A 14,576-nucleotide genomic window follows, 5' to 3' on the forward strand; every position below is an offset into this window, starting at 1 on the left:
CTCCAGACATTATAGTGATGACCTATACAAAGCATCTGGATTTTTGCTCCTATCTTGGTTGCGACCTATTCTTGATAGTTGAGGAACATCAAGTCGCAGACCAATCTCCCAAGCCCCCAGCCCATGTGACTTTACCTTCTCTAATACAATTAACACTTTTTCCATTCTTTTCACCAGAAACTATACAGACAAGCCCTAGAAGAATCCAAAGCAAAAGGATATGACCTCCGTTCAGACGCCATCCCGATCAAGGCAGCTCGAGCGTCCCGAGATATCGCCAGTGACGTAAGTATTCACCTACAGGTCTCATAATGCAATTCACATAAAACAAAAATTCCAAATGCTCCTTTGTTTCTCTAGTACAAGTACAAGAATGCCTATAGGAAACAACTAGGACACCATGTTGGATGCCGCAGTATACAAGATGACCCGAAATTGGTATGGAGCATGCATGTGGCTAAGATCCAGAGTGAGAGGGAGTACAAGAAAGATTTCGATAAGTCAAAGACCGTATTCAACATGCCCGTGGACATGCTGGGCTTTGTGTTGGCCAAGAAATGCCAGACACTGGTCAGCGACATTGACTACAGGAAGTACCTGCACCAATGGACATGTCTGCCCGACCAGAATGACGTGGTCCATGCCAGGAAGGTCTATGATATCCAAAGTGATGTAAGTATAGAACTAAAACAAAAGCATTGAACAAGATAATACTACATTATATCTATGCACAGAAAATAGATTTACAGGCCTGTAACATCACACTCATTGCTCACATGTCCCATCCAAGTGAATGGAGCTGAACTGCAATACTGAACAAAACCACTATGCAAAAAATGCAAGAGCTTGTTGATGTGCTGCAGTTTCTATTAACAACTCATTGTTGGATGTACCAGGAGCTGGACCTACATTGATCCAATGCTGAACACCTGTCCTAATGACAAGTAAAACATGTATAAGCTTTATCCTTTAAGCCTCACATCCAGGTCCTTACTACAACCTGCTGCCTCCATCTCAAGAACATCTCTCACATCTGACCCTTCCTCAATCCAGAGCCTACAGAATTACTAGTCTATGCCCTCATCCTTTCCTACTGTAACATTGTTCTCTGTGGCCTCCCAGTCAACTCTCTAAGTGTCCTCCATTCTATCCTAAACTCTGCTGCCCTCCTAATCAATCTCCTCGCTCCTCCTCTGACTTTCCTCTTCCCTCTGCCAGTTCTTCCTCTGGTTATCCATTGTTATCATCAATGATAATAACAATGACTTACAGAGCCGCCCACAACCTGTCCCTCCATATATCTCTGAACTCATCAACCGATACCGTCCCACATGTAATCTCCGCTCCTCACAGGAGCTTTAGCTTCTCTCTTTTACCTTCTGCTCTTCTCACAACCGTATCCTGCGACCGCGCATCCTCCATACCCTCTACCATAATGTGTCAGACTGTCCCCCTCCTTCCAACCCTTCAGATGATAAAGATTGCCTGCTCTGATCAATTCCTCCAAGATAGATTGTGAGCCTCAGGGGCAGGGTTCACTTGTTTTGGATTTGTACTTGTCTTAATGTAATTTACGTGAATCCCCTATCACTTGTACAGCCCCAGGGATACAAATACATAATAACAATAATCATAACAATGAGGGAAATGTTATCCGGCCATTGTATAAGTAATGCCTTTAGTATTATTGTGGTATGTGCACGGTGATATGTTGTAAGAAATGTATTTTGTCCAAAATCCTGACAATTCACGTATTCTCCTTCTTCACAGAATTTGTACAAGGCAGACATGCAGTGGTTGAAGGGTATCGGCTGGGTCCCTATCGGCTCTCTAGATGTCGAAAAGGCAAAGAAAGCCGGAGAGATTTTAAGTGATAAGAAATACAAGCAGCCGCCAAACACCCTGAAATTCACCAGTGTCACCGACTCTCTGGAGCTCAATCTGGCCAAAGCTAATGCTGAAATTATGAACAAGGTAAGTTACATAGACCGGCCCGGGCATGGCTTTTACTGGATTTATTCTTCAAATGCAAAAGATGTAAATAAAAGTTTCCTAAATGTCAAACATTTCCATTCATCAACCATTTTCTTGTGCTGGATAATGATCTAGACTTCTCTACATATGGTCAATGGTCAGGTATAGATTGTACACAGTTTACCGTTCGACAAAGCCATTGACCCTGGTCGACAACACCGGTAACGCTCTTATGGTCATCAATACAAAAAGAACTGTATATCCCCAAAAAGAATAACTCCACATGTACATTGTATTCTAGCGCCTCTACACTGAAGCCTGGAACAAGGACAAAACTACCATCCACATCATGCCGGACACACCAGAAATCGAGCTGGCCAGACAGAACAAATTTAACTACAGTGATGTAAGTAACACATTTGTAATGGTACTCTCCAAAAAGGAGGCTGATTAATACTTGGTAGGATAAATACAATCCATCCAAAAGGGTCAATCAGACATATGCAAGCACTAAAATTTTACTTTTAATAGTAAGCTCATAAAATTACAATAAAGTAAAGTTTATATGTTAAAAACACAGATTTGGATAAATCTTTAGATGGGTCACATGTATGTATACTGCTTCAGCATCAGGACCATGAGGTCCAACCCATTAATGGAACTTGTATATTCTCCTGTCTTTGAAATTTTCTGAGAAATAGTTGATTTTATGCAGATTAAGATGCAAGGTCTGTGCTGAAACCCCTTATTATTTTAACTAGCGTTCTCTTTTCTATATAGAGTCTATACAGGAAAGCTCTAGAAGAATCAAAGAAGAAGGGCTATGACCTGAGGGTCGATGCGATCCCTATAAAAGCTGCCAAAGCTTCACGAGATATCGCCAGCGATGTAAGTATAAAATACAGTATGTCAAATACATAATCTTCAATCCTCTCAATTGTCTCCAGAACTTCTCCTGTGCTTCCCCTATACACTGGAACTCTCTCCTCTGACTGTCCTCCACCTTCCAATCCTTCAAACATTAACCTGGGAACCCATCTGTTACGGATGACCACACGGATCTGCTCCCTCGCCTCCTTCTCCCCTTAGATATAGATTGTGAACCCTCACAGGCAGGGTCCTCCCTCCACTAGAGCCAGAGCCAGAGTCAGGGCCTATCCATGTAGATCAGTAGTATCCTGAAAAAGTAGGGACCCTTGCACCTCTGTATGAAGAAGCATCTGGTGGTACTGATCAGGATTTGTGTTCTCATGATCATGGAGGTCCCTGCAGGTTATCTCTTAGCCAGTGAATAGAGGATAACTGAAAATCACTGAGATATTCTTTTTATGTATATATTTTAATCCTTTTACCTTCAGTTCAAATACAAAACTGGATACCGTAAGCAACAAGGACACCACGTTGGCTTCCGCAGTCTACAGGATGATCCAAAATCGGTCTGGGCCATGCACGTGGGCAAAATCCAGAGTGATAGAGAATATCATAAAGACTTTGAGAAGTGGAAAACAAAGTTTAACATGCCCGTGGACATGCTGGGCTTTTTGTTGGCCAAAAAATGCCAGACACTGGTCAGCGACATTGACTACAGGAAGTACCTGCACCAATGGACATGTCTGCCCGACCAGAATGACGTGGTCCATGCCAGGAAGGTCTATGATATCCAAAGTGATGTGAGTATGATTTGCATTTAAGAAACTCTACTGCATAGTAAATAGTTCTAGACAAGTGGGTGGCTAAGTTTTCAGAGGGTTTGAGTAGGTCCTGTAAATAATCACAACTATTTGGCGATTGACATAAGCAGAAGGTTCTTGACATACATTCACAGAGGACGTCTTCTGCCCAGGCTAAATACATTGTCACCATTATTCTTTGCCACAGAACATGTACAAAGCAGATCTGCAGTGGTTGAAAGGAATTGGATGGGTTCCAATTGGCTCGTTGGAAGTGGAGAACAACAAAAGAGTGGGTGAAATCCTGAGTGATCATAAATATCGCCAGAAACCAGACACTCTGAAGTTCACCAGCGTGACAGATTCTATGGAGATAACCCTTGCAAAGGCCAATGCTGAAATCATGAATAAGGTGAGCCAACACCCCCCCCCGCATGGAACCCAGAGCACAGCTGCGCCAAAAAACCATCACACGCACCAAAATCCCAGCGCAGACACCTGCTAAATACCTGTCCAAGCCATGCAAATCCTTGAAAAAGGTGCAAAGTCCGATGAAAGTGCAATCCATGACCCTTAGTAAATGAGTCCTAACATGTCTAAGACTTTATGTACAGGAACAGGGGGAGGTTTTGCCCTCTGTCTAAGGTCGATTGCACACAATAGTGGGCTTAAAATGGGCTGTAAACAGGGAAAAGTTTGTGGCCAGTTTCGACCGGGTGAAGATGGAGGGATCAGCGCTGCTCACTCCTTCCATCTCTATAGTAGCCGAGTGACCAAACCACAAATCGGAACAGGACTAGGACCTGCTCTATAACTTGGGGTGAGCCCCCCAGCTCAGTCACAGTGCGGTGAGATACAGCGTGAATAGTAGAAGTCAATGACGGCCATGAATCCAGAAAATATCCAGCACAACGTTCCTATCCAAAAATCATTCAGGTTTTATTAATAATTCTGATTAGTTGATACATCGGATAAAAAGATCCATGCGTTTCGGCATTAACCTTAGTCTTGATGTACCGTGAGCTAGCTGCCATTGTTGTAGCACGAGGGCTAAGAGGTTGCACCAAATCCCGGTTCTAACACATCATGGAGCTACATGTCTCAGGATGTAAGTCCCATGCTTATATTTTCTTGGGTTTATTCCTATTTAATGTAGTTAAAGGAACACATGAGAGTAACTGGTCCATTCTTGCTTTTTCTAGCGCTTGTATACTGGTGCTTGGGAGAAGGATAAGACTACAATCCATGTGATGCCGGACACCCCTGAGATTGAACTGGCCAAACAAAACCGTATCAATTACAGTGAGGTAAGTATCTCTCATGTGGGGTAATTATGGTATAAATTATCGTAACCATATCATTTATGGATATTGTATATCTAGTTATACAGTAGATAGATGCTTGTCAAATGTGTTACTTTTAACCCTTTAAGCAATGACTTGCTGCACTCTCACCCTTCCCATGATGTGCACATTCAGCTGAGTCTTACGTATGTACGGGAGGGTTGGGCCGGTTACTGCAGCTACTACAGTATATCCAGTCATATCTATTTGTACAATAGATCATTGATATCCAGGTGGGAGGGAACCCCCTTTCCAGTGCCATTTAAGTTGCCATTTCACTGTATTTCCATTTGTCCATGTTTTCCAGTCTATCAATTATAAATTCTATTTTCCTGTTACAGAAACAATACAGACTTGCCCTGGAAGAAAGTAAAAAGAAAGGCTATGACTTACGTGTCGATGCCATCTCAATCAAAGCTGCCAAAGCCTCCAGAGATATAATCAGCGATGTAAGTTCTCAGCCAGTTATGTTTGATGATGGACCTTCGTATTGTTCCAGCTTTTTGAAATAATACTTGTTTTACATGATTTGAAGTCTTAGAACTGACCAAGAGGAGAATATAATCATCGTTGTATCATTTTAGATTTCTGTATTTTTTTTTCATAGTTCAAATACAAAAAAGGATACCGCCAGCAGCAAGGCCACCATGTCGGCTTCAGAAGCCTATTGGATGATCCTAAGTCCGTGTGGGCCATGCATGTTGCCAAGATCCAGAGTGAGCGAGAATACAGGAAGGACTTTGAGAAGCAGAAGACTAAGTACAACAGCCCAGTGGAGATGCTGTCTGTGCTTTTGGCCAAGAATTGCCAGAAATTAGTCAGCGACATTGACTACCGTCATTACCTTCACCAATGGACATGTCTGCCCGACCAGAACGACGTCATCCAGGCCAAGAAAGCCTATGAGCTCCAGAGTGATGTACGTAATACAATCCATGAAATGATTTTGTGTTTCAGTGTATCAGACATTCAAATAATGGTTTCCCCACTGTTCTCAGGCTGTCTACAAATCGGATCTAGAATGGCTCAAGGGCATTGGTTGGGTTCCTGTTGGTTCCTTGGAGGTGGAGAAGGTAAAGAAGGCCGGAGAGATCCTGAGTGAAAAGGCTTATCGTCAGAAACCAGACACCCTCAAGTTCACGTCTGTTACTGACTCAATGGATTTGGTTCTTGCCAAGAATAATGCTCAGCTGATGAACAATGTAAGTACTATAAATCCATGAATTGAGGATTCTATTGTTTCATAATTTTGCACATTTCAGATACATTTTTGATAATTTTTAATAACTTTATTCAATCAAAAAATCCCATGGGACAATGTGGGATGAAGTGATTTACTTCCGATATCACAGCACCCACTCATTAGTAGTATTCATGAGTATATTCTTATTTCATGGTGTTTATTTTCCACACCGCTTTCTCTTGCAGCGTCTGTACACTGATGCCTGGAATACGGACAAGCGGACTATCCACGTCATGCCGGATACTCCTGAAATTTTGCTGGCTAAAGCCAACAAAGTGAATGTCAGCAATGTAAGTACTACATCACCAAACTAGTAGCATGAGGTAACATAACATGAATCATGTTTATCGGTAAATTTATGTTTTAGCGCTAACACATACATGTTGTATCTGCAGAAATTGTACACCCAAGGATGGGATGAAGCTAAGGCCAAAGGATATGACTTGAAGGCTGATGCCATAGCAATCAAAGCTGCCAGAGCTTCCAGAGATATCGCCAGTGATGTAAACACTGTTGATTTAATTGGATGTGTTCTGTGTGGTCACCAATGAGTATATGTTTACATTGTTTTCCATAAATCTAATTAGCAATAGTAATATCTTGTCCCAGTCATATGTGTGGATCACCTCCAGATCGTTCACAATTCCTTATTTTGAGAAATGTTTTTAAGCTAATTCTGAAAAAAATTTCTTCTCTTTTAGTATAAATATAAAAAAGCATACCGCCAGCAGCAAGGCCACCATGTCGGCTTCAGAAGCCTATTGGATGATCCTAAGTCCGTGTGGGCCATGCATGTTGCCAAGATCCAGAGTGACCGAGAATACAAGAAGGACTTTGAGAAGCAGAAGACTAAGTACAACAGCCCAGTGGAGATGCTGTCTGTGCTTTTGGCCAAGAATTGCCAGAAATTAGTCAGCGACATTGACTACCGTCATTACCTTCACCAATGGACATGTCTGCCCGACCAGAACGACGTCATCCAGGCCAAGAAAGCCTATGAGCTCCAGAGTGATGTACGTAATACAATCCATGAAATGATTTTGTGTTTCAGTGTATCAGACATTCAAATAATGGTTTCCCCACTGTTCTCAGGCTGTCTACAAATCGGATCTAGAATGGCTCAAGGGCATTGGTTGGGTTCCTGTTGGTTCCTTGGAGGTGGAGAAGGTAAAGAAGGCCGGAGAGATCCTGAGTGAAAAGTCTTATCGTCAGAAACCAGACACCCTCAAGTTCACGTCTGTTCCAGACTCAATGGAATTGGTTCTTGCCAAGAATAACGCTCAGCTGATGAACAATGTAAGTACTGGAGATGAAACTCAAAAATTGGGTCTATGTAATTGTGTTTCTTAATTTTCCACATTTCCCATAAATTTTTTAAACATTTTTATATTTTAATAATGAAAAATATGTTAGACAGTCTCATGGAACTGAGATCCAGTAAATTCCGACATATATCTGCTCATTCCCTACAGAACTGAGGCTAATTCAGTGGTTAATGCTGTTGTTTATCCTTATTCCATGATTTTCACTTCTACTCCGCTTTCTCTTGCAGCGTCTGTACACTGATGCCTGGAATACGGACAAGCGGACTATCCACGTCATGCCGGATACTCCTGAAATTTTGCTGGCTAAAGCCAACAAAGTGAATGTTAGCAATGTAAGTACTACATCACCAAAGTTATAGGACGAGGAATGTCCAGAATAAGGTTTATCAGTAAATATAAATTTTAGATCTAACAGATAGTTTTTTATTTCTCAAGAAATTGTACACCCAAGGATGGGATGAAGCCAAGGCCAAAGGATACGACTTGAAAGCTGATGCCATAGCAATCAAGGCTGCCAGAGCTTCCAGAGATATCGCCAGTGATGTAAGTTCTCATGACTTACAATGGATATACTGTATATAATAAATCTAATGAGTAACAGTAATATTCAATGAGTAAGTGTTCCCAGTCCAAGTGTTCCAAGTGCTCCATGTGTGTGGATCATCTTTAGATCCTTCATCCATAAATGCGAACCTTCGAATATTTTGAGATATATACGAGTAGAATGAAAATATTTTCTTCTCTTTTAGTATAAATATAAAAAAGCATACCGCCAGCAGCAAGGCCACCATGTCGGGTTTAAAAGCCTATTGGATGATCCTAAGTCCGTGTGGGCCATGCATGTTGCCAAGATCCAGAGTGACCGAGAATACAAGAAGGACTTTGAGAAGCAGAAGACTAAGTACAACAGCCCAGTGGAGATGCTGTCTGTGCTTTTGGCCAAGAATTGCCAGAAATTAGTCAGCGACATTGACTACCGTCATTACCTCCACCAATGGACATGTCTGCCCGACCAGAACGACGTCATCCAGGCCAAGAAAGCCTATGAGCTCCAGAGTGATGTATGTTGTGTTTTATTATTATCCATTGTACATGACATCCTTAGTATGACTATATGCTACATGACATCTGTTATTTCATCCCCAGTGGGTCTATAAATCTGACATGGAATGGATCCGGGGCTGTGGCTGGATTCCCAATGACTCCCTTGAGGTCAACAAAGTAAAGAAAGCTCAGGAAATCTTAAGTGAACGTCAGTATCGTCAAGCTCCAGACACTATCAAATTCACCAGCGTTGTTGATGCTCCTGAAATCCTCTTGGCTAAGACCAATGCTCTTCAGATCAGCGACGTAAGTGATGATTTTTGGCTTGGGTCTTTTTCGGCAACTACCGGTATATTTTTATATATACAATAAGATTCCTCTTATATCTGTTTTTCTATGTAGCACATATACAGAGATGCATGGGATAAAGAGAAGACAAAATTCAGTCTCCCATCAGATACTCCACAGATGGTCCAGTCCAAGGTCAATGCAGCCAATGTCAGCGAAGTAAGTTCAACATTGATGCACAAATTCTAAATAAATTTTCAATTTATAAAGTAACATGAATGTGACAAATTTATTTTTTTCTAAAGAAATTGTACAAGAAAGAATGGGATGCAGTGAAGAATGCCTATGACATTAGAGGAGATGCCATCTCTATCCGCAGCGCCAGAGCTTCAAGAGACATCGCTAGTGACGTAAGCGTGATAGCACAATTTATGTTATGGCTCAATACTCCTCTCCTACTGCCCACCAAAAGTCATAAAATAAACATTCCTCCTATTGTTCTGGATAGTGGGTTACTATGTCATCCAAGGGTTATCCAAGTGACCCTGGACTCTGGACTCTGGGCAACCACAACAGAACCATTAGCCCCTTCTTCTCATGTTAGTCCTGGTACTGGTAGCAGATTGCTTAGATGGGTCAGGAGACACCAGTACAAAGCACCAGAGATTCAGACAATGAGGAGGAGGGAGTAGGGGAGAGAGAACTCTGTTTTTAAAGGGGGGGGGGGTAGTTTGGGGCTGAACTGTGGTGTAACGAAATTTGTTTTATATTTTATACAAAATTTTATAAAGATAAATTTATTAGAAAAAAAAGGGTCAGACAACATAATACATGTATTATGACTGGTGTAACCTACGTCTTTTGTTCTTGATTAAAGTACAAATATAAAAAAGCATTTGAGAAACAAAAGGGTCACTACATCGGAGCACCCACCGTCAAGGATGACCCGAAGCTGCAGTGGTTGATCAACTCTGGCAAACTTCCAAGTGACCTGGGTTACAAAAAAGATTACAACAAGACAAAGACAAAGATTAACCTACCCGTAGATATGGTGTCCATTGTAACGGCCAAGCAAGTGCAGGCAGCTGCCAGCGAGATCGACTACCGTCACTACCTGCACCAGTGGACGTGCCACCCTGACCAGAATGACTGCATTCAAGCCAAGAAAGCGTACGAGCTGCAGAGTGATGTAAGTGCATCGATTCTGTATTATTCTAAACCATTTATCCACCAGTACAGATCAATCATATTATTTACTTTTAAAGAAAATTTACATTCATTTTTTACAACTTTTCGGTAACTCATCTAAGCCAGAGCTTATTAGGGTTAGGGTACATTTTACCATGGATGAAGTAAATCTCTATACACCCTCTGGATTTCTCCAATGAGACTAATGCCCAACCCGCAAATCCTTTATAGGAAGACACAAAGTTGATGAGGATTAGCAATATGCCACCATATGCCACGTGGACCAATCAGGGCAATGTGCTTTGGATACTCCCTCATGAGGTCCTGGGGAAGGATTTTTGTGGCCATCAGTTTCTTGAACCCAACAACAACAAATGCCCTTTCATGGTGGGGTATAATGTAGACTTTGCCTCTTAGGTCCCAGACTACTATCAGCTTCCACCAAGGAGCTGGAATCTCACAGAAAAGAGAGGACCACAGTCCCCAACCTTTTTCAGAGTTCTGGTTTTAAGTGCTTGGAAACTTCTTTTGGAAGGGTTTTGTTATCGACCACATCCTTGTGCAGCTTTTTATTCGAATTAGCATAAGAAAGTTCAACCATGGACCCCAGTTTGACAGATTAGATTACAATGGGTGCTTCATCTCCAGATATCATGTAGATTAATGTCAATTTCCTACAGGGCAAATATTCCTTAAATATTATAAACATGACAGTGTATCTGTGTCCATGTTCTTTTTGAGTCTTGAGGCAGTGGTTTCCATATTCTCACTGCTGTAACAATGAAGAATCCCCCAATATGCCTTGATACTCTAAGCCAGTGGTGGCGAACCTGTGGCACGGGTGCCAGAGGTGGCACTCAGAGCCCTCTTTATGGGCACCCTTGTCATCACCCCGGGGTAGAGTTTGCCAGACAGGACTCAAGGCCTCTTGCAGTACCAGGACCCTAGAAGGAAGCTACAATGATAATCCAAACTTCTTATCCTTCCTTCTACTGTATTGGTGTCCTCGGGTGCCTATACAATTAAACCTGTGAAAGAGCAGGGGTTTTAGTTTTAGTTGTAGTTTGGGCACTCGGTGTCTAAAAGGTTTCCCATCACTGCTCTAAGTTATCTTGGTCGCCTGCACTGAACCCGCTGTCATTGGCTGAGGAGCAGCCACATGGTATCACACTATCAAGTCTAGCCTTGTAATTCTAAGCACATTTATCATTAGAACATCTACAAATCAGACCTGGAATGGATTCGAGGATGTGGGTGGATGCCAAATGACTCAGTGGAAGTTAAGAAAGTGAAAAATGCACAAGACATCTTGAATGAGCACCTTTACCGTCAACCAGCCAGCAGCTTGAAGTTCACCAGCATTGTGGACCCTCCATCCGTTGTCCTGGCAAAGACCAATGCTGAGCAGATCAGTGCGGTAAGTTATTATGGCTTATGTCAGTGAAGTCTATATAACAGTCTATTAACTTGTCTTGTTTCATCCAAATATAGTCCAAATATAAAGAAGCTTGGGAACAAGACAAGAGGACCATCCACGTCATGCCGGATACTCCTGAGATTCTGCTGTCGAAATCTAATTCTCAGAATGTCAGCAATGTAAGTATCTACGTGGCTGTCCCAACATTTGTCAAGATCTAAGACTGAACCTTAAAGTCGTCTGACATAAAGCAGCGTCTTGTAAGTTGATATTAAGCCTTCAGAAAGTTACGTGTGACAGGTTACACAATACTAATCCTGTCATGAAGGTCGAGCATCAGAATGTAAAATGAACTTATGGAGCGGAAATGTTTTCCTTCTTCTTACTCTATTGTAATGTATTGTAGAAACTCTACAGAGAAGGCTGGGATAAGGTGAAGATGATCTATGACCTCAAGTCTGATGCCATTGCCATCAAAGCAGCCAAGGCCTCAAGGGAAATTGCAAGTGATGTAAGAGCTGTATTATGTCATATATAGAGATATTGTAGAATATCCTCAGTATGAAATGGTTACTGTATCCAGGGAAGTTCTCAGAAGAGTCGTCCGTCTTTTCTTCCTTGTAGTATAAATACAAGTTGGCCCATGAGAAGCAGAAGGGTCATTACGTGGGAACGCCCACCGCGCACGATGACAACAAGCTGGCCTGGTATCTGAAGGCGTCCAAGCTGCCCAGCGACCTGGAATACAAGAAGGACTTTGAGAAAACAAAGACAAAGCTGAACCTGCCGGTAGATATGGTGAACATCGTCCAGGCTAAGCTCTGCCAGACCTTGGTCAGCGACATTGACTACCGACGCTACTTGCACCAGTGGACGTGTCTGCCCGATCAGAACGACGTCATCCAGGCTAGAAAGGCCTACGACCTGCAAAGCGACGTGAGTTAACCCTTTGTAACCCTAACGTTATGCATGAGGCTTCTTCTGCAGTTGTAATTTGGGCTGCTGTGGGGAGGTACTTGCTGAAATCATCATTAATAGAGATAACAGTTTTTTTGTCCATCCGTAGATTCTAGGCGGTTTTCAGGCACCGAATCGAATATTTTTCTGATTTGCTTCAAACATCACATACTGTATATACACAATAATAATGGAAGTCTATTGCAGCTGTGAAAACTCTAAAGGGGTTGTCCCATTCCAGCAAATAAATGGTATAATTTGTATAATGAAAATGTAAACAGTTTTCTAATATTTTTTCTGTATCAATTCCTCACAATTTTCTAGATCTCTGCTTGCTGTCATTCTATAGAAAGCTTCATTGGTTATTTCCAGTGAACAGAAATCTGACCATGGTCACACAGGTGCACGGCTCGTTATATCACACAGGTGCACGGCTCGTTATATCACACAGGTGCACGGCTCGTTATATCACACAGGTGCACGGCTCGTTATATCACACAGGTGCACGGCTCGTTATATCACACAGGTGCACGGCTCATTATATCACACAGGTGCACGGCTCGTTATATCACACAGGTGCACGGCTCGTTATATCACACAGGTGCACGGCTCGTTATATCACACAGGTGCACGGCTCGTTATATCACACAGGTGCACGGCTCGTTATATCACACAGGTGCACGGCTCGTTATATCACACAGGTGCACGGCTCGTTATATCACACAGGTGCACGGCTCGTTATATCACACAGGTGCAAGGCTCGTTATATCACACAGGTGCACGGCTCGTTATATCACACAGGTGCACGGCTCGTTATATCACACAGGTGCACGGCTCGTTATATCACACAGGTGCACAACTCGTTATATCCCACAGGTGCACGGCTCGTTATATCACACAGGTGCACGGCTCATTATATCACACAGGTGCACGGCTCATTATATCACACAGGTGTGCGGCTCATTATATCACACAGGTGTGCGGCTCGTTATATCACACAGGTGCACGGCTCGTTATATCACACAGGTGCACAACTCGTTATATCACACAGGTGCACGGCTCGTTATCACACAGGTGCACAACTCGTTATATCACACAGGTGCACGGCTCGTTATATCACACAGGTGCACGGCTCGTTATATCACACAGGTGCATGGCTCGTTATATATCACACAGGTGCACGGCTCGTTATATCACACAGGTGCACGGCTCGTTATATATCGCACAGGTGCGTGGCTCGTTATATCACACAGGTGCGCGGCTCGTTATATCACACAGGTGCGCGGCTCATTATATCACACAGGTGCATGGCTCGTTATATATCACACAGGTGTGCGGCTCATTATATCACACAGGTGCACGGCTCGTTATATCACACAGGTGCGCGGCTTGTTATATCACACAGGTGCACGGCTCGTTATATGTCACACAGGTGCACGGCTCTTTATATCACACAGGTGCGCGGCTCGTTATACCACAGCTCTGATTACTCTCTGATACTGTTGAGCCGTGCACCTGTGTGACCATGGTCAGATTTGTGTCCACTGGAAATAAACAATGAAGCTTCCTATAGGATGAAAGCAAGCAGAGATCTAGAAAACCAAGAGGAATTAGAAATACAGAAAGTATATTTCCAAGCTGTATAACTTTTCATCATGCAAACAATAACATTAATTTCCTGAAATGATAATATCCCTTTAAGTTATTACCCATTTGCACCACAACCATTGGTTTTAGTGAAACCTGAAAATTTAAAAAACTGTAAACAATTCACAAAGTGAGATAGAAACCTATTTATTTTTAAAAAATCTGTGTTTTAGAGAATTAGAGGGGGTTCTATGCCAATTTCCAGGAAAATCAAAGCAACATTGGTTCAGGCGCAAATCAAAAAAATTTGGCGAAATGAATCTTGAATGATTCCTTCATCTCTAATTATTCCCAGTAATAACATTTATACAGTAGAAAATAAAACATCCCATAAAAGTACCAGAAATGGCAGAAATCCTCAATATTCCGTGTATACAAAGTCCTTCTAGTGGGTATGAGATGACTCTGCGGCTCTTACCTATTCTATAAAGCAAAGTTACAAACTTATCTGCAGAAATCCAGGAAGAGGCAGCCTGTTGT

At 42.3% G+C, this 14,576-nt stretch overlaps 1 protein-coding gene across 21 annotated transcripts in view; it reads left to right on the plus strand.

The window, feature by feature from the left end:
* The window catches only part of NEB (nebulin), a 197,437-nt gene that overhangs the window by 75,764 nt on the left and 107,097 nt on the right, over positions 1-14,576 (plus strand). For all 21 annotated transcript variants that reach the window (XM_072122519.1, XM_072122521.1, XM_072122523.1 and 18 more), the window contains 26 exons: positions 178-285; positions 361-672; positions 1,771-1,974; positions 2,276-2,380; positions 2,755-2,862; positions 3,333-3,644; positions 3,853-4,056; positions 4,847-4,951; positions 5,329-5,436; positions 5,595-5,906; positions 5,986-6,189; positions 6,416-6,520; positions 6,626-6,733; positions 6,932-7,243; positions 7,323-7,526; positions 7,783-7,887; positions 7,991-8,098; positions 8,305-8,616; positions 8,702-8,905; positions 9,002-9,106; positions 9,193-9,297; positions 9,765-10,076; positions 11,289-11,492; positions 11,567-11,671; positions 11,899-12,003; positions 12,117-12,428. In XM_072122519.1, the coding sequence (XP_071978620.1) occupies positions 178-285; positions 361-672; positions 1,771-1,974; positions 2,276-2,380; positions 2,755-2,862; positions 3,333-3,644; positions 3,853-4,056; positions 4,847-4,951; positions 5,329-5,436; positions 5,595-5,906; positions 5,986-6,189; positions 6,416-6,520; positions 6,626-6,733; positions 6,932-7,243; positions 7,323-7,526; positions 7,783-7,887; positions 7,991-8,098; positions 8,305-8,616; positions 8,702-8,905; positions 9,002-9,106; positions 9,193-9,297; positions 9,765-10,076; positions 11,289-11,492; positions 11,567-11,671; positions 11,899-12,003; positions 12,117-12,428 (4,788 nt within the window). The remainder of the gene's footprint in view (positions 1-177; positions 286-360; positions 673-1,770; positions 1,975-2,275; positions 2,381-2,754; positions 2,863-3,332; positions 3,645-3,852; positions 4,057-4,846; positions 4,952-5,328; positions 5,437-5,594; positions 5,907-5,985; positions 6,190-6,415; positions 6,521-6,625; positions 6,734-6,931; positions 7,244-7,322; positions 7,527-7,782; positions 7,888-7,990; positions 8,099-8,304; positions 8,617-8,701; positions 8,906-9,001; positions 9,107-9,192; positions 9,298-9,764; positions 10,077-11,288; positions 11,493-11,566; positions 11,672-11,898; positions 12,004-12,116; positions 12,429-14,576) is intronic.

This window comes from Engystomops pustulosus, chromosome 8 (genome assembly GCF_040894005.1).
Source record: "Engystomops pustulosus chromosome 8, aEngPut4.maternal, whole genome shotgun sequence".
In the NCBI taxonomy this organism is placed as follows: Eukaryota; Metazoa; Chordata; class Amphibia; order Anura; family Leptodactylidae; genus Engystomops; species Engystomops pustulosus.